This window comes from Dasypus novemcinctus, chromosome 5 (genome assembly GCF_030445035.2).
Source record: "Dasypus novemcinctus isolate mDasNov1 chromosome 5, mDasNov1.1.hap2, whole genome shotgun sequence".
NCBI classification, from domain to species: Eukaryota; Metazoa; Chordata; class Mammalia; order Cingulata; family Dasypodidae; genus Dasypus; species Dasypus novemcinctus.
In genome coordinates this window covers 47,464,813-47,492,419 of record NC_080677.1, presented here as the reverse complement: position 1 = coordinate 47,492,419, position 27,607 = coordinate 47,464,813, and the positions used below count along the sequence as shown (strand labels likewise).

The 27,607-nt window shown below is 36.3% G+C and overlaps 1 protein-coding gene across 1 annotated transcript in view; it reads left to right on the top strand.

Annotated features, from left to right (window-relative positions):
* Positions 1-27,607, top strand: part of SCIN (scinderin) — a 72,702-nt gene that overhangs the window by 9,418 nt on the left and 35,677 nt on the right. Inside the window, exons 3-4 of the mRNA XM_058296939.2 lie at positions 879-1,040; positions 12,707-12,856. Of these exons, the coding sequence (XP_058152922.1) occupies positions 879-1,040; positions 12,707-12,856 (312 nt within the window). The remainder of the gene's footprint in view (positions 1-878; positions 1,041-12,706; positions 12,857-27,607) is intronic.

Genomic DNA, 27,607 nt, shown 5'->3' with positions numbered 1-27,607 from the left:
AGTTTCATATATTATATATATATAATATATAGATTATTTTATATGTTTCTTACACAGTTCATTTTCTTACCATATTATCATAGAAGGCCTTTGATTTATAATTGACAGAGTTCTGTTTACAAAGCATCTTAATTATGCACATTGCCTCATAATTAACTGGGAATAAATAAAGATTATGGTTCCTAACATTTGATTAGAAAAAAATGAAAAGGTAAACCATAATTACAAAAACTTCAAGAAGATGTAGTTGATACATTCAATATTTTTACTTCTGCCTTTCTTTAAATTTCATGGCTTTGTTTTACTTTGTTTTCATTTTACTTTGTTTGGGGATATGCAACCAAGACACTGCATCTCTCTAATGTAGGGTGTAAACAGTCAGACCTGGCATATTTAGTAAACTCTATTTACCAGAAAATAAAGCAATGGTTTTTCAACGTAAAAACAAAGGGAGCAGAGGCCATATCTGGACAGCGTAGTGGGGACTTTTGGCCCACCAAGTTCACTGGCTGCTCTTACCTGTCTGTGTTCCCTCTGTCTTTCCTTCAACCTCCTGTTGCCTTCTTTCCTGAAATCCTTGTCTTATGCCTTCTTATCATTAGTTCCAAAGGGCAAGAGGGCTTCACACACTGAAGTTCCTCAAGAAATATCTGCAATATTAAACTGAATTGTTAAAATAGGAAGGACAAAGGAACAACAACCAAAAAAAAAAAGTATTGATTTATCAAGGTGTTTTCTTTCCACCATATTTAACTTTGCACATGGCTGTTTTAGCTTGGGCTGATAGGCAGTTTTTGCACAAATGTTTTGCTGTGTCTGCTTAGAATCTCCATTAGTTTTCTCTTTGACTGGTTTTGTTTCTTCTTCCTACTGATCAGGCTGGAGGTGTGGCATCTGGACTAAATCATGTTCTCACAAATGACCTGACGGCTAAGCGGCTCCTACATGTGAAAGGCCGGAGAGTGGTCAGGGCCACGGAAGTTCCCCTTAGCTGGGACAGCTTCAACAAGGGAGATTGCTTCATCATTGACCTTGGGACTGTAAGTTTTATATACACACGTAGCCTTCTAAAGGAAAACAAACTTTTTCAGGCCAACACAGTTACATGTGTCATTGAAGAAGTCAGTGTGAGAAACAATCATATCAATTGAATAGTTGGCAAATATATAAATGACACCAATTACAACTTCAAAGTTTTTCTTTTCCTTGATAGGTTTTGAATAGAGTGGTGATTTAGTTCTTCCTATCATAGAACAGAAATTGAATAATTTAAAATATGTTTCCCCTTTTCTCTGAACAGAGCTTCCTGTAAACATTTTTGCGTTTAGTTGTGTGTGGGAAAACATAGAGTGAAGGGGACATGGATTCCCCCACAATCAGTGGTTTTAGTAGAATCTTTTACTCTAAGGTTCATAGGTTCTAGAATTTAAAATGGAATTGGGATAAAGTTTGAACAGCTTACCTGAGGAGTTGGGGGACTACTTATAATTTTATATTTAACAATATAGTATATATAGTGTAACATAATTTATACTACACTATTTCTTACATTCCATATATTTTAGGATTATTAGAAAGAAAGGGAACAAGTCAAATTTTCAAGTATCATATTAATGTCATATCTGAATTATGTTTTGTTCCAGGAAAAGAGGCTCCTGTAATGTCAGGTATACTTATTAATCATTATTATCAGACAGTCAAGTATTGTTGCAAGGCCTTGTGCTAGACCCTAGTGAGTAGGATTTACCTCTATATTTGAAACTTAGTCAAGGTTTTAAGAAGTAATAATAAAGGATTTTTCCTCCCACTGAAAGACCATGTGCAAAGAAGGCAGGAGGCAGAGAGCACGTTTATGACCACTTCCTCCTCCTCCTCCTCACGCACCATACACGTCAGAATTAGAATCATCATGCCTAGTGTTTCTGGGCCCAGAATTATATGGGCCTTTACCTATATTACTTCAGTTAGAATGAGGTTGGGACTGAGGTGGAACTTGCTCAAGTTCGCACAGCCAGGAAATGGTGAAACCATGATTAGAACTGAGGTATGTTCTAACTCCCATTTAAGGCTTTTGTTTAACTGCCTCTTCTTGGTTGCAACTTTGGGATGAAGCTGGAAAGAAGAGTTGAGTCTAGCAGAGAGAAGCCAAAGGAGTGCGTTGCATCTAAATAAGGAGGGACACTAAGGATTTTGAAATGGAGCTCAACAGAGTTCGGTTTCAGGAATATCAATTTGGCAATAGCAAGAGGTTAAACATGCTGAGGTTATAAATGGTGGAAAAGAGGTATCATACTATCTCCTCTATCGCCTTGTATCAAAAATGACAACTTACGCAACTATATGCCCACATATATCATCAAACCATCAAGTGCCAAAAACAATTACAACATTTAGAAACTAAGTCTATGCATAGTAATTGTCTAAACTTTAATCTCAACCAAATACATTTTACAGCTCTTTATAATTTATAGTGTTTTACAAATAAGACGCCATTTTTCATAGAAAATGGAGACTTCACTTTTAGTTCAAATTTACTGTAATTTCATGTTTTCATCTGTAAAAGGCAGGTATTTGATGAGGTGAAGTCTGGGACCCTTAAACAAGAGATACACTTCTCATTGATAATATTCATCATTGCTATTACTCTAATGTATTTCTTTTCTAAAAACATTTCTGTATTTTATGTAGTTATTCCACAAATGCAATAATCTATTTAATTATCATGGATAGCTTCCAATTCAGCTTTCCAACTTGATCATGTGCAAATCATCAACCTTTCTGAGCCTGAGCTTCCTTATTTATTTTTCACATATTGACTCTGATTTCTGATGCTATTTCTAGCCTTAGATGGCTATGATTCAGTCTCATTTGACACGCAGTCACATCTGAAAAATGGCAGTTATCCCAGTTGTAGAAGGCAATGAGCAAGTCACTTTCATTCTTACAAGTTGAGTAGTGATCCAGGATAGAGCAGGTTTTGTATTCTTGGCTCACGACCTTTTCACTACACTAAGCTAATGTGGTAGCAATTAAGATCCTCTGACCCTATATCAGAGTGATTTGCAACAGTTTTAGAATCTGTTTAGCCTAGCACTGTTGATGTCTACCATTTTATCAAACTGAGAATGCACTGGAAGTAGTATTATTAATTAAACCATTCATTATTTTGTTGAGCAAATATTCATTGAATTTCTGGAAAAAACTAGAGAGTTGAATGCTGGGGAGAGAGTGATAGACAGGCTGTGATTCTGCTGATGCAGGCTCTCTCCCCATAGGTAATGTTTGCCATAGGAGTATGAACCTACAGATCCAGGCTTAATAACAGGGACAGCAAGGACCAGGAACATTCATCAGTCTAATAGTAAATTATCTTTATCATACATAGTTAATTATTTTTAACAGCTTTCAAGTTGCCTCTTGCATTTAGGCCGGGTTAAAGAGACATTTAGAATGATTTTGTGGCAGAGTTGCTTGTGCTTGGTTATCTCTATTGTGGAAGTTCCCTATATTCCAAAGGGATACCCTAGTAGAAATCGAGTGGTGATTCCTACATACACTGGAACATATATCCACAAGGTCTATGTTTATACTAATAACCTTTAACTTGTTGGTATGTTGCCAAAATTTTGTAAATAGTGATGAGATCTGAAAATTACCTTGGGAACTTTATTTTGGGGGTGTGTCACAGTAAACAAAGAAGAATGTGGAACTAAAGTTTTCTGTACAATATTTTAGTAGCAATCATTGAGCTAGTTATTTAATGACCACCTTCTGCATTAGAGGGCATAGGATAAAGCCAGACCATTTTCTTCACATTTGTTTTATCAACTAGGTATGAAAACAGTGGATTAAATATCTAAGTTGTCACTCAGCTAAAGCCATCTAGTCAAAGCCAAGGTTATGGATAAAACTTAAATCCCCTATCTTGACCATGTTTGGGAGAGATCAGTTTCTTGGATAAACAATCACTATTATTAATATGATATGCCATATATCTTAGAAACATTTTTGTTTTATAGGACTTTAGACTATAGTAATTATTCCCTGGGCATAACAATATAATCTCCTCAACCTGAGATATGAGATTTTAAAATTAGTCCTTTAATCACTTTGATAGTTAAGAAAATCATCAACTTTTTAAAGGATGTTTTAGATAAATGGTCTTATGTTTAGTGTATTCTCAGAAAATAATATGGAGCATGACCAGATCTTAGCAATTTGGAAGTTACTGAACCTTTGGAGAAGGGCTTTTGAACTGTAAATTTTAATATCAGTGATTATTAGTCATCATTTTCCCACTATTTTTAAAGACATACTTATGAGATGTTTATAAAAACTAGTGAAATCATATAAAAAATATTGCAACAAAGCACCAGTAACTACCAAGTGTGAAACTTGATACAATGATAATGAAAAAAAGCCCCTATTATCAAATTTTGAGCTCTGGGATTCCGTCTTTTAGAAATGTAAGTCAGAGCCAGCCGCCAGTGGAATGCTGGATTTCACAAGCACAGGAAGTGCTGTGGTGAGTTTCTAATCATGAGGTTCTGCACGCTCTGTTTCCTTGTTAACTTGTTTTGTTAGTTAGGCAGGTTCACTACTTACCTCATGCCCCTCTCTTTGTTCAGTCAGTTGCTTTGAAAAATAAGTTTACACTTCCTCATTTCTCAGTCTGTCTTCAACCTCCACCATCTGACTTCCACTCCCACCATTCCTTTGAAATGATTTTCCCAAACAAGCAACAAGGACCTTTGCTAAACCCAGGGAACTCCTTGGTCACTATTCACTTGACCCTTGTGCTTCAATTAATACTGTTATTCCTCCATCTTCAGCCTCAATCCTCTCCTGGATCCTGGGTTTCCCTCCCTTTCAGGCCCACTTTTTCACGTTCAACTTGCCCTGGTCTTCCCATGCCCTCAAGTCTGTGTGCATGTGTGTGTTTAAGGGTTCCACTTTTGGTCACTCCCTCTTCTTCACACTTTCCTCCTAAGAGACTTCATCCTCTCTACCACTCAAAGATAAATCTTGATTGTATGGTCTACCTCAAATCTCATGACTGAGCACTCTATCAATATTTCAGACTGCCTTAGATATTGCTTCTTAGATATATTAAGAGAACTTCAAACTCAACAAATCTAAAAACTGAACTCATCAACTTCGTATGTTTTCTTCTCATTTCAAAGAGATTTCTCTTCTATTGTCCTTATCTCACTCAGGCCCTCAGATCTCAAATCTGGGAGCCACCCTGACAACTTCTCCTGAGTGGTCAACATTCAATCACCCTACCTGGTCTATTCTACCTCCTAAGTATCTCTTGAGTCTTTCCTGTCCTCTCCATCTCCATTGAGCCAGTCTCCACACTCTGTGCAAGATATTCTAATTTTGTATTTGCACATATTGGTTCCTTTGCTTAGAATATCTTTGTCACGTTCTTTCTCTAGCAAATATCCAATATCATCTCATCCTTAAAAGTTCAGAGGTTGTCTCCTGTATAATTTGCTCCCTAACTGCTTTCTCTCCTCCTTTCCCTGTTCCATGTCCCACCCCTGTAGAGTGAGTTATACCCTTATCTTAACTTTCCTATACAAAATGGAAACTTCCCACTCAACCTTTGTAAATTATTTATTTCTTAGTCACACTCACCAGGGATTTTTGTTCCTAATTCAAGGCCAGGAATTTACACTCAACTGTATTTCAACAGTGTATCCAGCATAAATCATGCAGTCTCATGCACTAATGTGCATAGAGATGTAATACTCTTTTTTTTTACTTTCTGTGACTCTAACCTCCAAACTTCATTGAGCTGAAACCACCATATTCATCCTTGGGCTTTGGCCTCTTTTCCAAGGCATTTGCTGGAAAATGTCTACGGCCTCACTTTGTCTTCTAATATGCCCATAAATCAACTGCAGGACCCTTCCTGGATTTGCCGGTCTCTACTACACCACTCTTAGGAACTCTGCCTTGCTTTACCCATACAGGAGTTGGGGACACCAAATCTACATTACACCAATGCTGTGGTGAGTTTCTAATCATGAGGTTCTGCACGCTCTGTTTCCTTGTTAACTTGTTTTGTTAGTTAGGCAGGTTCACTACTTACCTCATGCCCCTCTCTTTGTTCAGTCAGTTGCTTTGTACAAAATCAAGGTCCTTGCAAATTAAAATTATGTTGGCTTTCAGACTACTGTCTTTGCTATGATTTAAGAATTTTAATTTTGAAACTAAAAACTGAACCAAAACTTCTTTGTTTTGGATAAATTTCTCCTTGCCCCAAAGTAATGCATACCACTAGCTTTATAAGAGGAGAGCTTTGAGGCAACAAGAAAAATATATAGTGAAAAATAAATGTAATTTAAAATCCTTAACACTTACCCTGCAACAAAAGTAGGGATGACATTTATTTTGTGCTTCAAGTGTGCTGAGTACATGAAAGACAAGGGTGAATTCCAGATAGCCTTTGACCTCCAGATGGTATCCAGTATGAAAGGCACAGACACATACACAAGGAGGAGTAAGGCAGGGTAGAATGTTAGAGGTGCCAGAGTAGAGGTACAAACACATTGGAACTGGAGAGTGGATGGGGGCACATGGAAAGTCAATTCTTGAGGCTTTAGGATTTAGATTTTAATTCTCAGTCATGGTTGCACATCAGACTCATCTGGAAGAGGTTTAAAAATAAGAATGCCTGTGATTTATTCCTAGAGATTTTATTATAAAAGTTTTGGGATGTGACTCAGGTGTTGGCATTTTTTAAACCCCCAGTTTTTTTCAACAAACTTTGAGAAGCACTTCAGTATAGGAGGTTTCTAAAAGTGCTAGGAAATTCTGGCCTATATGCATAAAGAACCAATAAGTCAGTTAAAAGTAGTTGAGTCTTCAACTTTTCTAACTGCCAGAGGTAGTCTTTGATAAACTGTGATTGTAAAACTTCTTTGTTTTGCCAAATCCTTTAACTAGTAACAGAGAAAATAATTTCACCTACTCTCACTATTAGTTCAAAAGGAAACTTCCTAAAGCTGCTCTCCCTGTCCCAGTGAGTGGCAACACACCAGCAGCCAAGCTAAGGTAGTCCAAGTCATTTTTCCCCTTTCTTTCTCTCTCTAGTGCAAGTCCACATGACATTGTTGACCAATCCTATCAGCTTTAACCTTTTAAATATCCTTCGATTAGTCTCATCTCCATCACAGTATTTAAGATATTTATCATCTATTCCCTAGACCTTTGCAAAAGACCTCCTTTCTGGTCACCAAGACTTCAGTAGCCCTGCACACCCATTCCATTCACTTTTCATCCTTTGTTCAGAGGGATTTTTTTTTTTTTAATGTCTTTGAAGATATCGAGTTGTCTCTGCTTTGAAGAAACAACAAAATAACATACAATTAAACATTTGTTTAACATAACCTAAAGAAGTCATGATTAAAATCTTAAAAAACAAGCAAACAATCAAACAAAAAAGAGTAGATTCCTGAAGAAATCTCACTATTACCATGTTTAAGCTATGCTTGGAAAACCCTCAGGTTTCACATTTGGTTAACTAGATCTAAGGAAAAATAAACCAGGAAAACCAAAGCCATAGAAGAAAGGAAGGGGAAGAGGTCTGGATCCTACTGTACTTTTATAAAATTTTAGGCCTATTAATATTTATAATAAATCACTTAGGAAGGGACAAAAGAATAGTAGCATGCCAATACTGAATTCTTTGCATGTGTTATGAGTCAACATCACAAAGGCTCTTTGGGGTGTTTCCTTTCTATTTGGTCTGAAATCTTGCTTCCTTTCAAGAGCACCATTGAGTATTGTGTATTTCTGCTTATTCTGTATCCCCAAATGGTGTTGGCTGCACTTTGATGTTTTGCTTACTAATTCGGACTACATGGTTTAAAGGAAATTTTAGAAACCTATGGTTTTTAAGCCCAATAATAGTTCTCCTCCTCCCCCAATGTGGTTGTTTCCATAAATACTAATCACTTTTATTTCTTGTTCCTGATATACCAAAAAATTGCCAGGATCATTTTTACTTCGTTATTTCTTACTTTCCACTTTTGCAGAGAAATTCTGTTTTCCTTTTATAGTATTTATATTTAAAATTAAATAGCGCACCATAAACTTCTCTTAGGGGGTACTTGGGGGCAACACACACATCAACAGCTTTCTGCCAGATTTTAAGTGGACGGGATTCCCAACTGAATGGATACTTCCATATTAACCACATTTATATCCTATCCCCAAAGAAATATATCTAGTGTTGGGTTGTTAAATTCCTGAGGATCTAAGGGGGTAAAATAGGTGTCTCTGAAACTGTTTGACCTAAGATTTTCAGTGCTGGTACACTTAAGAAAAGTTTCTGAAAGATTTTTAATTTATATCCCATTAAAGTATTATAAATAAAACAATTTCAACTGTAGTAAAAAAATTTTATTGTAATATACGTATCACATCAATTCAGACTTTTCTGTTAAGCTCTACGCATGATTTTTTTCCAGTCTGTTCCAATAAAACAGAGTAAGGTGATTTACAGGAGAGAGTTTTTTGAGCACAGTGCCAGTCAAATACAAAGTTACCTTGTACACAGATTGGTGAAGTAGTCTTAACCAACAATTATGAATTGAGTAAGTGTTGGGCAGTGATGTTTATTAATAGCACAATACACATTTATTTCAGCACAGTAGAGTTCTGTTAAAATAAGATGGTCTGTCCTAAACATATCATCCACACATGGCAAAATATAAATTGCTAAAACTTAATAAATTGCTAAAATTCTGTTTAAACTTTTAAAGCAAGTTTTGATGTGCTGTTACCATCATTAAACAGATTATATATGCATAGAAAATCATTTAGTGTTGAGTGAAAAGGATGTTTTAATTAATATGATTCTTTAAAACAATTTTGGCTCTTAGCAATTTACAATTAAAGTCAATATTTTATTGTGTTTCTTGCTTGAATTAATCATTGAAAAGTAAGTCTGGTAAATAAGAAAATATGTCACTTTTAGAGAAATAATAACAAAATAAAAATAGAAATAATGAAGGAGCAAGCATAACCCAGGCATTCATTTTCATGCTCAATAAGAAGTTTTCTGGCAGCAATTTCTTTAGTGAACCAGTCATATTTGAATTAAAAAGAAAACTACACTCTTAAAAGATTTACTACTTTTATAAGTATTTCCTAGATGTGTGCTTACTATTTTAAAAGTAGAAACTGTTCCCTAATCAATGGTGAAGAACATTTTCTACCACTAAATTTACCTGTAAATTGACACTGCACATGAAAACTCCCTGCCCAAAGTAACATCATAAGAGAATATTTTGGGGTCCTTAGAATATCATAAAATTCCATGTTAAATAATAATTAATGTTCGAGCGATTACCATCTACAATTCATTATTAAACACATTACCATGCTTCTGTAATGCTTAATAGGTGCTAATAAAATGAAGTGTGATTTAACATAATCTCTTTGAAGTAGATGAGAAATCATACATACTACTAAAGAGAACATAAACATCTGTTAGATGACGATATGAAAACAAAGCAAGTCAGTTATGAAAGCTAGTAGTTCTGAGAACTCTGGAGATCTAATTCCTGATCCTCTATATTTCACTGTAATGTAAAGTATAATTATTACAAGTTTGCTTTCTCAGACCTACTGAAAAAAAAGAGTTATTTGCAAAAAAGGAATAAGGTAGTGACAGGAACCCGAGCCAAGAACCCAGGGCACACCCTGTCCCACAGCCACCTGGATGGTTGGATAATTAGATGATACTGATTCCCTGCAGTGCGTGCCAGGTGTGAGGTGCTCAGGTGCCAGCAGTGATTCTCAACCCTGCCTGAACACTGGAATGTCCTGGGAGCGTTCAATAAACAGCTCTGCTGGGAATGCACCTGAGAGCCCCTATCCCTTCCTACTGCACTCCCTGATATTAATGTTCAGTGATTAAGGGTTGACTGATCACTGGGAACCATTTGTTTTCACTCTTTGCTAATCTGTGCATGGTATCCAAATTGCCTCCAATGTGAGCCTCATAGTCACATGCCCAGACAAGAGCTTAGAGAGGTCATAGGTGTACTATTCTCTTAGAAGCAGGAAAGGCCCTTTATCCTGCCGACAGATTAAATTGGGTTTTATAGTGAAAGGAATTGTAAGGTATAGTGTTTTTATCTGATCTCTTTTCAAGCTTTGAATTCCTGTAATTTACATTTTATTCTTAAAGAGGAAAATGGAACAGGTCAGTGAGGAACAGGGTGGAGTGGGCGATCAGAGAGACCGTCGCAGGTCTATTTTGTTCAAAACTGCCCAGTACCTATGAGAGCCTTCCTGATATTAGGCACTCAATAGATTATTTTTGACTGGAGAAATTACTTTAGACTGGAAATGTCTTGCAGTCAGAGAATAGAGCCAGTCCCTCTAGATGCTTGAGTGCTCTTTTATTTTGTTGTTATTTGTTTGTTCTTTAAAAAAAAATGCAAACACAAGGTCATATAGGCAGTAAGTAACAGCCTGGGTCCATCCCTCTCCAGGCTAACCACCTCTTCCACACGTGGCTAGAGGTGTACATGGGAAAATGTTTTGAAAACCAAGTGTCATGCAAATATATTATTAACATTAGTTGTCTGCTTGTCAGTGGCTCCCTGCTAGTTTTTTTATTCATCTCTGTATCTTCAGAATTGAGCTGAAACTAAACACCAAATAAATGTATGTGATATAAAAAAATTGAAAAAGCACAGTTATATTGAGTAAAAACTGAAGACTTTCCTTCTGCACATGCATACTACTCTCCCCCTCTATCACTTAAGCAAGTATATCTTTAAAAATCTCTTTCTGCAAAGACAAATAGAGTTTATGCTTTCATTTCTACTTAAATGGGGCAATATTATTCTGTGGCTTTATTTCATCCTTGATGGTGTAACTTTAATAATTTTCTAAGTGAATATTTAAACATTTTCCTCGATTTTTAGCCACTGTAGAGTAGTACACAGCACACATGAAGCAGCGTTTAAAAAACCATCTCCCTATTAATGGACTTTTTGGGTTTTGTTTTGTTTTGTTGATGGTTTCTTGTTTCTATATTATATGTCTGTAGTATAGATTCCTAGAAGTGGAATTGCCTGATCATGAAATTTTAAGGTTTTGATATGATGCCAAATCATCCTTGAAAAAACTTTGTGTCAGTTTATACCACCCAAATGGTATGTGAAAATGCCCATTCCCACACCCCCACCAGGTCTGGATACCATTACATTTCTCCCTTCCTTCCTTCCTTCCTTCTTTCCTTCCTTCCTTCCTTCCTCCCTCCCTCCCTCCCTCCCTCCCTCCCCATTTAATGGGGAAAATGATATTTTATTCTTATTTTACGTTTTTTTCTCTGTACCTTCTGAACACTGTTCCCAAGTCTAAAATATACAATATTTTAATACATATGACAGCTAATAGAATTTATCTCACAATGTTGAGGAATAAAAAGCATAACCTCGCAAAATATCTAACAAGTCACTCCTGCCCCCATTTCTGTGGATCAGCCTATGAGGGCATGACCTTGCAGGAGAATATCAAATAACTCCTACCCCTGTTTCTGTAAATCAGCCTGTGAAAACATGGCCTAGTAGAAAGATATCAAACGAATGACTTCACCTCCTCCCACGCCCCCACTTCTGTAAATCGGCCCACAACCTTGCAGCTGCATTCTGCCTTTGTAACCCTATGCTTGCAAAATTTCGCCTAGCAATGCATTAGCCAATGAGCAAAAGTTATGCGATCCCACCTGAAGTCCTATATAAACCTATGAAACTGAAAAACGGGTCTCAGAATTTGGAGATTGACTCTCCTCTGGGCCCGGGCATGGTAAAACTGTTCGTCCACCTTTCTGGAGTGCCAGTTGTTTTTCTATAGTTCAGAACTCCTGGCTTTGTTGTAAAAACAATATATCAATGTGTTATGTTTTCATTTTTATATTTCTATTTAAAAGTATAAATTTATAGTTAAGTATCCAATTTTGCCTATGTGTCATAATCTATATAACTATTATCCTATTATTGAACACAATGTCTTCTAAAGTGTCACTAATATAATCATGTAACAATGAATACCCTTGTACATGTTTTTTCTAATTTTAATAAATAATTTATTGAAATAAATTCCAGATAATGATATCACTGGGTCAAAGGTTTTAAACTCTTTCTATGGCTCTTGATAAGTATAATTAAATTGCTTTTCAAAAGTTGTATATGAATTGTTATGATCATCAAGAGCATAATAATATAACAGAATACTGATTACCTTTCTGAAATGTAGTAGATTTATTGTTTCAAATTTAAGTAATCCATAATTAAAGTAAATATTTTGGCAAGAAAATATTAGCTAGAAAGTATTAATATTAATAAAAATATACTCTTTCCTAATTATGTAAAATATGCTGATTTTCATAAGTTGTAATTAGTGGATTATATATACAAAGAATGGTGAGATAATGTATTTTTATTTTCCGGTTAAAGAAATGCTCACTTTATAATGCTAACTGAAAGCAACAGGACACAGAAAGAAGTATAAATTTAATATATAAAATCGTATGTACCTTTGCAATAGGTTATTTTAATTTTCTTCTTAATACCTTTTTGTTTTAACCCTAATTAATCACAGTAAGTGTTTCACCAAAGTTGAATGTCCTCCACATATAATTCCTGGTGTCCAAAGATCTGTCTGTTTCTTTTAGGAAATTTACCAATGGTGTGGTTCTTCATGTAACAAATATGAGCGCCTGAAGGCAAACCAGGTTGCCACTGGCATTCGGGACAATGAAAGGAAAGGAAGATCGCAACTAATTGTTGTGGAAGAAGGAAGTGAGCCACCAGCGCTTATAAAGGTACTGTGAATTGTGTTGTTTTTTTAAAGGGTGTACTGCTCCCAGCCATACATACATAAATACATAGACACACATCTATACGAGAGTTTTGACAAATTCTCTAATACTGGGCCTACTGTAAGATTAGGAAAGTACAAACATCAGGACTCTTTAAATCATGATACTAAGAAAATGGAAAGACATTACTGTTTTCTCTCCTCATTGATGTACTATGGGAAGCCCTGCCCCTATATTCTGTGGTTTATGAAGACAAACTGATGAGTAACACTTTGGAGATTGGCAAAAATAATATATTTTGGAAGGGAAATACTAGTTTATTCATCTCGGTGTCTCATCTTTTTAAAAAATTATTTTTAGAAAATATAATGATTTCCTTCTATTTAAAAATTAACAATTTCAATTAATAAAGGCTTATACCAAGAGAGGAAATACAACAATATTTTAAATATTTCAATCATCTTAAGCCAAGAATTATAGGCAAAATACTTATGATTTTAGTACGGTTGCTAATTTTTGTAAAAATTAATTCTCCATGGCATTATTCTAGTTATGGACATTTAATAGTGAGCATGTTTCCCTTGTAAGAAAATCGTAATGAGTACCTTAGGGCATACATCTTTGTTTGATTAAAAAATATTTTTTGTGTGTATATTCCCTAAAATATGGTTATCAGTCAAATGGTATGATCAGATTTAAGTGTCTTGCTACAAGTTGGTAAATTATTTCACACTTATCCTTTCAAAATATTTATTGAACAACTTTAGGGTGCCAAGCATTAAATGTTTACGCCAGTTGATAGTTCCTTCTACAACACTTGTGTTTAATCATTTAGCAATTTGTATTTAAATTTTCTAAAGACTACCTTATAAAGATATTTTAATATTTTGGTTTATAGCAATTTATTGCATGAGAATTTTATGATCCAGCAGTAACCTACTTAATCCAGTGATCAAAAATTAAATGAGATAATTCTGACTATAATGCCTTTTAACTTTATTACTTTAACTGTATTACTTTAATAACTGCTAAGCACAGATTTTTACACTAATGATATTTTGGGAATTATTTTAATTCATGGCTCACAGTGATCTTAACATATAATTTTATATGTAAATAGCTATATATTCAGCTACTCATATATACCTAGAAAAAAATAAACTAAAATATTACCAATAGTTTTCTTTGACTCTTGGAGAGATGGCTACTTGTTATTTTCTTCTTCATTTGTTCTTATATTTTCAAAATTTAATACAATGGACAGGTATTCCTTTTTTAAATATAAGAGGAGTTATAGATTTACAGAAAAATCATGCATAAAATACAGAGTTCCCATATACCACCCTATTATTACCACCTTGCATTAGTGTGATACATTTGTTCCAATTTATGACAGAATATTTTTATAATAGTACTATTAACATTTTTAATAGTACTATAATAGTACTATTAAGTATTTACATATTCAGTGCTTGTATTGCAGTCCTATTTTTTAAATTTTTGTTTAACATTATTCTAGTAACAAATATAGAATCTAAAATTTCCCCTTTTAACCACATCCGACTACATAATTCAGAGCTGTTAATTAGGTTCACAGTGTTGTACGACCATTTCCACCATCCATTACCAAAACTTTTCCATCATCCCAAAGAGAAACTGTACAATTTAAGGATTAACTATCAATTCACTACTCTCACTCCATTCCCTGGTAAGCTGTATTCTAGTTTCTGACAATGAATTTGCTTATTCTAATTATTTCATATCAATGGGAGCAATTAATATTTTTCCATTTGTGTCTAGCTTATTTTACTCAACATAGTACCTTCAAGTTTCATCCTGCTGTCACACATATTATAACTTCATTCCTTTTTACAGCTAATATTCCACTGCATGTATACAACACATTTTATTTATCCATTCATTGGTTGATGAATGCTTGCGTTGCTTCCATCTTTTGGCATTTGTGAATAATGCCACTATGAACATTGGTGTGCAAATATCTGTTAGAGTCCCTGCTTTCAGTTCTTCTGGATGTATACCCAGAAGTAGAATTGCTGTGTGATATGACAATTCTATACATAACTTTCTGGGGAACCTCCAAACTGTCTTTGACAGCAGCTGCACCATTTTATGTTCCCACCAACAATGACTAGTGTTTCTATTTCTCCACAGCCTCTCCAACACTTGTAATTTTCCATGTTTTCAATAGTAGTCATTCTGCTGGTTGTGATGTGGTATCTGACTGTGGTTTTGATTTGCATTTCCCTAAAGACTGCTAATGTTGAGGATTTTTTTGGTGTTTTCTTGCCAATTGTATATCTTCTTTGGAGAAATGTCTATTCAAGTCTTTTAATCATTTTTTTTAAATTGGGTTGTTTTTCTTTTTGTTGTTGAATTATAGGAATTGTTTATATATTCTGGATATTGAACCCTTATTGGACAAGTGGTTTCCAAATATTTTCTCCCATTTTAAAAATTGTCAATTTACCTTCATGATGAAGTCATTTGATGAGCAAAAATTTTAAATTTTGATGTGGCCCCATTTATGTACTATTTTTTTTTGTTCCCTGTGATTTAGGTATAAAATCTAAGAAATCATTGCCTAATGCAAGGTCCTGCAGATGCTTCCCTATGTTTCCTTCTAGGTCTTTCATTGAGTTGAATTTTGTGTATGATGTAAGGTGGGGTCCACCCTCATTCTTTTGCGTATGGACATCTGGTTATCCCAGCACCATTTGTTGAAGAGACTATTCTTTCCCATTTCAGTGGACTTGGCACCCTTATCAAAAATCAGTTGGCCAGGGAAGCAGGTGTGGCTCAGTGGTTTGAGTAACTGATTCTCATGTATGAGGTCCTGGGTTCAATCCCTGGAATCTCCTAAAAAAAGAAAAAAAAAATCAGTTTACCATAAATTTGAGGGTTGATTCCTAAACTCTCAATTTGAATCCCTCGGTTTATGTGTCAGTCCTTGTGCCAAGACCATGCTGTTTGATTACTTTTCTTTATAATAAATTTTTAAATCTTGAAGAGTGAGTTCAATTTTGTTCTTTTTCATGACTTTGGCTATTTGGGATCATATACTCTTTTGTATAAATTTGATGATCTGCTTTTCCTTTTCTGCAAAGATGACTGTTGGCATTCTGACTGGGATTACATTGAATCTGTAAATCACTTTGGGTAGAATTGTCTTCATAACTATATTTAGTCTTCCATCCCCTTAACATGGGACATCCTTCCATTTATTTAGGTCTTCTTCGATTTCTTTTAGCAATGTATGGTACTTTCCTGTGTACAAGTCTTTAAGTCGTTGGTTAGATTTATTCCTAGATATTTGATTTATTTATTTTCTATTATAAATGGAAATTTTTTCCTGATTTCCTCTTCAAATTGTTCATTAGTAGTGTACAGAAATACTACTGGTTTTTGTGTGTTTATTTTGTATGCTGCTACTTTGCTGAATTTGTTTATTGGCTTTATTGTGGATTTTTCAAGATTTTTTATATATATTGTGTAGCAAGTTGCTCCAACAGTACACTGTGGAAACACGGTTCAGGGCACAAAAGAAACTTTCAGCAAGTAACCACTTTATTCTACAGAATAGACCCAAGAAAGGGCAAATCTCCTTGTTGTTTACAAAGTGCAGAGTCCAAAAAAGCAGGGGAGGAGTCCCATCACAGCTGTTCTCCATGGTGGCCAAAAATTGCTCCGGGTCAGGTTGATAGACGGCAGCTCCACATGCTCCATTTCATGCTGAAGAAGAGACCAATCTATACAGTTTGAGTGTATTTTTTATCCACCTTGGGTGGAAGGGAACCCTGCCACTGAGAATTCCTGTTTTGATAAACATATGGGGCTGCTTGTTCTAGGTTTCTATGTTAAGGTCTGGCAGCACCTTACCATTAGACCTGACATCTCCCCTATGTTGTGGAATTGCGCACAAGAGAGAAGGAGGTAGGGGTAGTGGAAGACTGGAAGATGGCCACATAGTGTGTGTTTGCAACTTCCCATGATGGGTGCATAATAGGTCTCTGTAACATCCCTCATATATAAGACCACGTCATCTGCAAACAGGGAAAATTTCAGTTCTTCCTTTCCAGTTTGGATGCCTGTTATTTATTTCTCTTTACCTAATTGCTCTGTCTAAACTCCTAGTTCGAGGTTGAGTAACAGAGGTGACAGTGGGCATCCTTTTCTTATAGAGATCTTAGAGAGAAAGCTGTCAGTCTTTCACCATTGAGTAGCAGGTTAGCTGTGGGTTTTTCATATATGCCCTTAATTATGTTGAGCACATTTCCTTCTATTCCTAGTTTTTTAAGTGCTTGGGTCCTGGATTTTGTCAAATGCCTTTTCTGCATCTATTGACATGATCATGTGGTTTTTCTCCTTCCTGCTGTTAATGTGGTGTATTATTTTATTGATTTTCTTCTGTCAAACCTTCTTTGATACCTGGGATAAATGCCACTTGATCATGGTCTATAATTCTTTTAATCTGCTCTTGTACTCAGTTTGCTATTATTTTGTTGAGGATTTTTTATGTATTTTCATAAGGGATACTGGTGTGTAATTTTCTGTGCTTGTGGTATCTGGCTTTGATATGAGGGTGATATTGGCCTCACAGAATGAGTTAAGGAGTGTTCCTTCCTATTCAATTATTTTGAAGAGTTTGATAGGATTTGGATTAATACTTAGAATGTTTGGTAAAATTCCCCCATGAAGACATATGGTAGTGGGGTTTTCTTTGTTGGAAAGTTTTGATTCCTGGTTAAATCTCATTACTAGTTATTGTTTTGTTAAGCTCTTTTATTTCTTCTTGAGTCAGTGTAGGTAGTTTCTGTGTTTCTAGGAATTTGTCCATTTCATCTAGGTTATCTAATTTGTTGATATAGAGTTGTTCATGTATCCTCTTATCAGCCTTTATATTTCAGTGGGATTGGTAGCAATGTCCCCTTTTCATTTCTGATATTTGTTAGGACTGTTTTTTTACCGCACAAACTAGCTTTTATAGATTATAGTGGGATTAAAGAAAGGAGGGGATATGACAACTTCGGGCCATGGGTGTAGTCCAGAAACCCCGTCACCACCCAGGAAAACTGTTAGTTATTTGTATCATGTCTTTGATTCTAAGTCTAGTTGAAGGTTTGTGGATTTTGTTGATCTTTTTAAAAAACCAGCTATGAGTTTTGTTGTTTCTTTTGTTTGTTTTGTTTCTCTATTTAGTTCATCCCCACTCTAATCTTTGTTTATCTTTTGTTATTCTTTTTCCTTCCATTTTGGGTTTAGATTGTTTAGTTTAGTTAGACCTTGAAGTTTCGAAGTTAAGTCTTCGATTTGAGATCTCTCTTCTTTTATAAATAAGCATTTAGAGCTATAAATTTCCCTCTCAGCACTGCTTTTGCTGTATCCCAAAGTTTTGGTACATTGTGTTTTCATCTTCATTCACCTCAAGATAATCCTAATTTCCTGTGTAATTTCTTCTTTGACCCATTAGTCACTTAAGAGTGTGTTAAGTTCCACCTATTTGTGGATTTTCCATTTTTGATTATTGATTTCTAGCTTCATTACATTGTGGTCAGAGAAGATACATTGTATGATCTCAATATTTTTTAATTTTTGAGATTTGTTTTGTGACCTAACATATGGCCTATCCTGGAGCATGATCCATATGCACTAGAGAAGAATGTGAGTTCTGTTTCTGTTGGGTGAAGTGTTCTTTATATGTCTGTTGGGTCTGGTTGATTTAGAGTCTCATTCATGTTCTGTTTCCTTATTGGTCTTCTGTTTAAAGGTTCTATCCATTATTGAAGTGTTTTGTCAATTATTCTTGTACTGAAGTCTGCTACTATCAATATAGAGCCATGTATTTCTCCCTTCAAATATGTCAATATTTGCTTCATATATTTTGGGGCTCTGTCATTAAGTACGTTTATCTTTATAACTCGTCTGTCTTCTTGTTTAATTGTCCTCTTTATCAGTACCTAATGACCTTCTTTGTCCTTAATCATCTCCTTGTTAGTTGTCCTGGGTGAGTCCAATGAACTGGAGAATAGGTGTTGCAACTCTGTTGAGATTCCAAGTCCTCTTCCAACACTTTAAATACTTCATTCCAATGTTTTCTTGCCTCCAGGGTTTCTAATGAGAAATTGAGATTTAATCTCATTGAGACTCTCTTGAACATTATAAGTTGCTTTTCTCTTGCAGCTTTCAGACCTCTTCTTGTCCTTGGCTTTTGACAAGTAGACTACAAGTAGAGAAGTTTGACTACTATGTGTTTGGTATAGTTTTTTTTTTTGGATTAATACTGCTTGGGGTTCATTTGACTCTTTGAATGTGTGTATTCATGTCTTTCATTTAATTTAGGAGGTTTTCTGCCATTTTTATTCATATATTCCTTCTGTCCCTTTCTCTCTTTCTTCTTCTGGGTCTTCTAAATTGCATATATATTAGTATGCTTGATAACATTCCACAGGTGTCTCAGACTCTATTTACCTTTTTACACTTTTCTCTTTCTACTCCTCAACCTAAATCATTTCAATGATCTTGTTTTAGAGTTTACTCATTCTTTCTTCTGTCAGCACCAGTCTGCTATTTAAACCTTCTAGGTAATTTTTCATTTCGGGTATTGTAGTCTTCAACTCCTATTTTTTCGTTGTTTCTATTTAAAATTTCTGTAACTTTTTTGAAAGTCTCATACTGCTCATTCATTCTTTTCATCATATCCTTTAGTTATTTTCCTGTGTTTTCTTTGTCTGGTATGTCCAAGTCTGGTCCTCTTCGTTGATGGTTTCTGGATTTTTATCTTGATTTTTTTAGATGGACCATCATTTCCTCTTTCTTTGTTTATCTTGTAATTTTTGTTTCACACTGTGCACTTTATATTTTGAGGTGTTAACTCTGGGACTTAGTCCCTGAGCTATCTGTTCCTTAAGTTTGTATCCAGCTAGTGATATGATGGAGATTTCGTTGAGTGCTAGAAATTAACAGACATAAACAAACCAATGTAAAAAACACCTTCCAAGTGTTTTCATATTGGCTTTGTTTTATCTGACGTGATCCTTAAGAGTTTAGCCCTCCTGTCAAGAGGATCAATCCAAGGTGAAAGGGAAGTGCAGGGTCCTCTCATCTTTACTGAGTCTGCATCTTGTCCTGGGTTTGTGCATGTTCATATAATTCCCCTGTTTACAGGAATTTGAATGCCTTCTCTACTCTCTGTGGACAGCTTTTATCACCATCTGGATGCTCTATTTTTACAGCAAAGCCAGGCGTTCCTAACTGCAGAAAGACCCAAAACCAGCACTCCAGAGAGGTGGAGGAACAGCTTCATTATGCGTGGGCCCAGAGGAGAGTCAATCTCCAAATTCTGAGCCCTGTTTTTCAGTTTTCATAGTTTCATATAGGATTTCAGATGGGATCAGCATAACTTTTGCTCATTGGCTAACATGTTGCTAGGCAAAATTTTGCAAGCAGGGGGGTTACAGAAGCAGAATGCAGCTGCCAGGTTGCGGGCTGATTTACAGAAGCTGGGTGGGGGAAGTCACTCATTTGATATCTTCTTAAAGCCGTGTTTTTCACAGACTGATTTACAGAAACAGGGGGCAGGAGTTATTTACTTGATATTTACTTGATATTTACTTGATATTCTCCAAGGTCATGCTCTCACAGGCCAAATCACAGAAGCAGGGGCAGGAGTGACTTGTTAGATATTTTTGCAAGGTTATGCTTTTTTATTTTTCAACACTATTCTATAACTTAAATCAGGTCATCCTTTGCCCCAGCCTGCATTTACTTGATTGTTTCTTACACTGTTTTTGCTGTTTGCTAGTGTCCGTCTACCTACAGGGCTAGTTCTGGGAAGGCAAGCTAGAGATGAGTTTACTGGTTCAGGCTGCCATCTGATAGACTGGCACTGACACATAGGTACCCTGGATTCACACAGGGGTTATTTATTCTGCTCCCTTCAGAACAGGCCAGAAAGGCACCATAGGAGTGGAAGCTGGCTCTGCTCTGTGCCGGTGAAGGGTTCCACAAGTGTCTTCTATGGTTTTTGTTTTGTTTTGTTTATTTATTATTTTTTTTTATTTCCCCCATTTGCAGCTTATTGCTATCTGCTCTCTGTGTCCATTCACTATACGTTCTTCTGTGTCTGCTTGTCTCCCTTTGTTGTGTCATCTTGCTGTGCTAGCTCTCTGCTGGCATGGGCCGTCAGCTCTCCACGGGTGTGGGCCATCAGCTCTCCGTGGACGCGGGCCAGTTTGTCCTCACAAGGAGGCCCTGGGACATGAACCCAGGGCCTCCCATACTGTAGATGGAAGCCCAAATCATTGAGCCACAGCTGCTTCCCTCTCCTATGGTTTTTTAAACTAGTGTTTTCTAGATTAGGTGCCTGCCCGGTTATTGTAACCCTTAACAGTTTTCTGGAGTTCAGAGAAAGATGGCTTTGCCAGTTTTAGCTAGTTGTCCAAAGATCTGTGGAGGAACAGTATACAACTTGAGCACATTCACTTTTTTTTTTCTTTTTAAAGATTTATTTTTTATATTTTTCTCTCCCCTTTCCCCCCTAATCCCCCCCCCCATTGTCTGCTTTCTGTGTCCATTTTGCTGCGTGTTCTTTGTCCACTTCTGTTGTTGTCAGCAGTGCGGGAATCTTTGTTTCTTTTTGTTGCACCATGTGGTGTGTCAGCTCTCCGTGTGTGGCGCCATTCCTGGGCAGGCTGAATTTTCTTTCACACTGGGTGGCTCTCCTTACGGGGCATACTCCTTGCACGTGGACACCCCTGCGTGGCAGGGCACTCCTTGCATGCATCAGCACTGCACATGGGCCAGCTCCACACGGGTCAGGGAGACCCAGGATTTGAACTGCGGACATCCCATGTGGTAGATGGACGCCCTATCCACTGGGCCAAGTCTGCTTCCCTGAGCACATTCACTTTTTTTTTTTTAAGGTTTATTTATTTATTTATTCATTCATTCCCCTCCCTCTCCCCTACCCCGGTGCCTGTTCTCTGTGTCTATTTGTTGCATGTTCTTCTTTATCCACTTCTGTTGTTGTCAGTGGCATGGGAATCTGTGTTTCTTTTTGTTGCGTCATCTTGTTGTGTCAGCTCTCCATGTGTGCGGCACCATTCTTGGGCAGGCTGCACTTTCTTTCACCCTGGGCGGCTCTCCTTACGGGGCGTACTCCTCGCGTGTGGGGCTCCCCTGCGCGGGGACACCCCTGCGTGGCACGGCACTCCTTGAGTGCATCAGCACTGTGCATGGGCCAGCTCCACATGGGTCAAGGAGGCCCAGGGTTTGAACCGCGGACCTTCCATGTGGTAGACGGACGCCCTAACCACTGGGCCAAGTCCGCTTCCCGCACATTCACTTTTAACCCAGAGCAATGTGCAGCAGTGACGGCAGCATTTCCAAAGAGGGGATACTGGACCAAGGCATCAGCCAAGTGAAGCAAAGGGGGTGGAATCCAATGGACAGGAGTGCTGTGAGCCAGAGAGTGAGAGAAGGACTGGAATGCTGTGCTTGCTGGACACTGAATGGGGAAATTATCTGACCTAGGAAGGAGGGTTCTACAGGATAAGGATATTCAACTACAAACCTGGAAACTCACCTTTAACCATGGCATGAAATGTTTTTAGACACCAGCAACATTTGGAAATGAGCCAGTTCTTTCACCTGGAATACCTGTCATCTACCTAACATATGGGAGGGTAATGTGGTAAATATAAATAAGCTCAAGACTTTGTTATTACTTTTCAAGAGGTTAGTTGTAACCTTAAGAAAGAAGACTAGCAGAATGACTGAATTATACTTATCTAAGTAAGCTTTTCCAGTAGAAATGGTGTTGGCTTTAAACTTACTTTAATGAACAGTATGGCTTTCCTTATTTTTTCATCAACACTATCATCTAAAAAAGAGGAACATTTTAAAATCAATATTATCCCCTAGAAAATAAGAAAGCAAATATATGGTTTCCATTAGCACATATTTGACAGTTAATTGACCCTTATTCAAATATTAATGAACACTGTGTTATAGCTGCCGGGATTACAAAGATATAAAGGCAGTGTCTGGCTGTGCAAGACTAGAATTATAATTACATTTGGGAAATATGACCAAAGTTTTACTCTTTTTCTACACAGAATTTGTATAATGCGTCTCTGTATGATAATTTAAGAAATACTTGCAGTATTCAGCTCTAGATTTTACTTACAAAATGCCCAGATCAGCACATTGTAAATATCTAATCAACTTGCCAAGAGAATTACTGACTTAATTATTTTACTTTCAAGTTGTAATTTATGACTTTAAAAAATGAAAGAAGAGGAACACAGTTCCTATGCTGGAAGATCTGTTGGAGGTTAATCTGCCCTATAGGCTATTTCCATATAGCCTAAAATATGAATGTTATCATGATCCTTCTCTGTCTGAAAAGGCTTCCAGAAGATGGTGCTATTATCCAGGCTGTGCTACCTGGCTTTTGGGGACCCTCACCTTCTGACCCCACTCTTTCTGACCCTGTATTTGCTTATCTCCTCAACCAGACAATAAACAAAGTCTTTTAACTTCATTAGGAACCAAACCTAGTGCTCAGCAAACATTTATTGAAAGGCATAATATAATATTCTAATTTTCTTTCCAATTTTCTTTTTTTGTGAGTGTCCAGAATCTGAAACCATGATTGCATATTTTGACCTTCCAAAGAGGCTTAGGACTTTTATAAAAGCAGGACACCTAACAGTTCCAGGACACAGCATCTGCTTACGATCTCTCTGTAGTCAGCGTTTGCTGACAGTATTCTGCCACCAGTAATTACAATGATTACAGACTTGACAACTTTATCGAAATATACTGAAAAAAGAGTTTTCCAGATTAGAAAAACTGCAGGTTTTTTTTTTGTTATTATTATTTCAAACAACCTGTCCCTTCTTCATTCTAGTTTTGATATCCACAAGATGATTTCTTTTTTTACTTTACTTTACTTTACTTTTATTTATTTATTTTTAAAAATTTATTTCTCTCCCCTTCCCCGCCCTTCCCCCACCCCAGTTGTCTGTTCTCTGTGTCTATTCGCTGTGTGTTCTTATGTGTCCACTAGTGTTCTTGTCAGTGGCATGGGGAATCTGTGTCTCTTTTTGTTGAGTCATCTTGCTGTGTCAGCTCTCCATCTGTGTGGCACCTCTCCTGGCAGGCTGCTCCTGGCAGGAGCACTGGGCGGCTCTCCTGACGGGGCGCACTCCTTGCGCATGGGGCTCCCTTATGCTGGGGACACCCCTGCATGGCACAGCACTCCTTGCACACATCAGCATTTGGTGGGCCTGCTCATCACATGGGGGTCAGGAAAGCCCTGGGCTTGAGCCCTGGACCTTCCATGTGGTGGGCAGACGCTCTATCCATTGAGCCAAGATGCTTCCCCAAGATGATTTCTTTTTTAAAATGAATGTCTACATAATAAAAATGTAAATTATTGATGTCAGGAGTTTTTTCCTCCAGTTTTTAGCATTTTAGAGAATGAGTAGAGCCAAAGAATAAAGCTTTGGGACCTCAGGGTTAGTGGGATATTTAGTGTTCTTTTATATTCATTGATTATTTATTGTAAATGTGAAAAGAAGAAATAACTGTGACAAAAGCTCTTCATAATTTATGTGCAGCTTTTCATGGAGAATGTTCACAGTAAAGAGAAAAGAAGGAAAGAGTAAAATGTGAAGTTAGTTACAAGCTTTAGTTAGTTCCAATTGCAGATTTATTTCATGTTTAGACACATGTTTAGAGATACAGATAAAAGGGTGAAAATACATCCAGCTTTCACAGATGGTATTAATACATGCAATCTCTGTGTTCCTTACTCTCTAAAATATTTTGCTTTTGAAAGCCATATAAAAATTGTGTGAAAATAAAAGTGTGATCAACAGAGAGCTGCAATATTTTGAACTAAAGATCAGACTTTCTCAAAACTCTCTGTGAACTTAATTTACAGTATTTTCAATAGGGAACATTTTAATGTGTTAGGAAGAAATGTTCCATAAATTCCATGTCAAATATGGAGTAATAATAATTAGATCATTGAAATGATTGGGAAGTCATTGATTTCATACCATTACTCACCTCCACATCTAGTCAAAGTTTTTAAATATAAATAGAGATTTACATAAAAATGAATTGCTTAAAAGATCTATATAAAAAGATGTTTTGAAATATTTTTAGATTTCTAGAATCATTTTCTAGCAAAATCAACAGAATTGCCTTTGAGTCTCAAAAAAATGACATTCCATCATCTTAAACAAGGAAATTTTTATGTGTGTGCTATGGATCAATTTGGACTGTATTTGAAGCCTATGAACCACTTGTAAGAAAAATATTTTTTTAAATGTATACAAAAATCCAAAGCATTAGAATGGAAACCAATTATATTGGAATACAATTATCTAAATTAAAAATAAGTATGCATTAAAATAATGTATAAGCTCTTTTGTTAACTCATTAAATAATGGAATTGAGCAGCAGGTCTACTCACTATCATAATTATCATAATTATCAAGAAGTGATGGACAGAAAAGGTATTTTAAAGTATGTATAGTAAATGTAATGTGATATGAAATGTCACAGGTACTGCTCATGCTACTCTGCTTTGTTAACTACCTTCACTATTGGAGGAAATGCCAAGTTTCAGTTAAAAGGTTAGTGAAAATAGTTTTGTAATTGTCCCCCTTCCAACTTTGCAATTTTAAAAAAATTCTACCCTTAACTGTACAGCTGTAAGAAGGCCCAGTGGTAAAACTGGTTTAAAGCTGGTTTAGCATAGGTGCATCATCAATTCATTAAGAAACGACTTACACTTGTAACCTGGCTATAAAGTAACATTGACAGAAACATAAAGCCCACTGAACACTTGTTTTCCTTATCTAATAAAGGCTGTCTCTGAAAATGCATTACAGTACATTGTGACTGAGAGCTGTCAAGTATAATTAAGTATGCATACTTAATATATAGAATAGAAATAAAGTAGCTGTTTTCTAGGAGTTTTTACAGATCAAAAACTGAAATTCCCTGAAATGAGAACATGACTTTTTATATTAAGCTCCATGTTTCTTAAAATTTTAAAATCCAACTTAATATTTAAGTATGCTTCTTTCTTCAGGTTGGCATCTTCTTATTTTAGCAAGATAGTTCATAAGTGACTTAAACTTCTCTTTCTCAGAACTTTGAATAACGTTCACTAAGCATGGGCCGCAAACACGCACATGCGTGTGTGTTCATGTGCATGTGTGTGTGCATAGAACGAAAGCCCTCAGCCTCAGCGACTCTACTTCATGAAACAAACTATATATAAATAGTTGACAATTAAATGCACCTATTTTGTAGATGAGAAGTAGAATCATAGACCAGTATGGTATAGAGGGAGTGCAGGGGCCAGTTTGTCCAACCCTCACTTTACAAAAGAGGAACAAGTTTCGGAAACTGACTGTGGCATCAGATGATCTTGGCAAAGCATTAGAAATCAATAATCTATCTCTTTTTAACTTTGAATAATAATAACAAAAGAACCAAAGAAGCATCAGTAATAGAAATTAGGAGCTATCTTGAAAAACCCTATCACAAACATTTGGGAAAAGTTTATACAGTATTTTTTAAAAGAATTAAAATTTTATAGGAAAACAATATAAATAAGAATAAAAGTGCATTGATTTTTGTTGTGAGGAAACTAGTGTATGTACTTAACATTATTAATGCATTGTATATGTTAGATGATTTTAGCTCCTTAAATGGAAAACCTAAGATTATTTTCTGGACTTATAATGCTCACAAAATACATATCCAAGTCACTGAAACTATATTCTGTTGCCCTCTCACTTATTTCATTGTTAGTCAAAACTCTGTTCTTTGTAAAGATGGAGATATGAGTTTCCTGAGATATTAATTTAGTCAGTAGACACAGTAAACACTTAAAACTAAGAGACAACAAAAAGGTTTTGTCAGAGAAGCACAGTTCTCATTGAGTGCTTTCCAAGTAGAGTCAGCTGCCTTGTTTATCTCTCCTCTATTTCCTGGAACCTTTTGTAAATTCTTGGGAAAAGGTGTCTGGCACATTTGAAAAGAGAGGGCCATTTACCAATTTACCATTCCAAAATCTTCTAAGGTCTTTGTTGAAGGCGTCAGAAGTGTTTACCACTCTCTACATCAATTTTGATGTTACATAATATATAAAGAAAGTATCAGAGATACTTTCAATATCAAGCAAATAGGAATCTTTTCCTTTCCACTTCCTGTTGCATTTGTAATTAAATCATTGCCTCCCATCCTGCTTTACAGCAGTGATACTCAGCACACACCTGAATCCAAAGAATTATAATGGCATGTGGTTCATGTCACAAGGTGATGATGCTTTCTAAAGCACATTGTGTTTTGGTTTGCTAGGGCTGTTAAAACTTTAGTATCTCAATCTGGAGACTCGAAAGTTCAAAGTCAAGTTTTTAGAAGGTCTATACTCCCTCTGAAGTCTCTAGAGAAGACTCTGTTCCATGCCTCTCCTAGCTTTTGGCAGCGGGCTGCAAACTTTGGCATTCTTTGGCTTTGCCATGTTGCCATGTTTCACTCTCTGTGTCTGTCATTACATAGTGTGCTCGCTCTCTCGCGTGCACTCCCTCTCCCTCTCTCTCCCTTTCTCTCTCTCCTCTCTTCCTCTTTCCTTCTCTTTCTCTTCTCTCATTCTCTCTATTGCCTCTCCCCTTCTTAAGGAAACCAATAACATAGGATTAAGGGTCC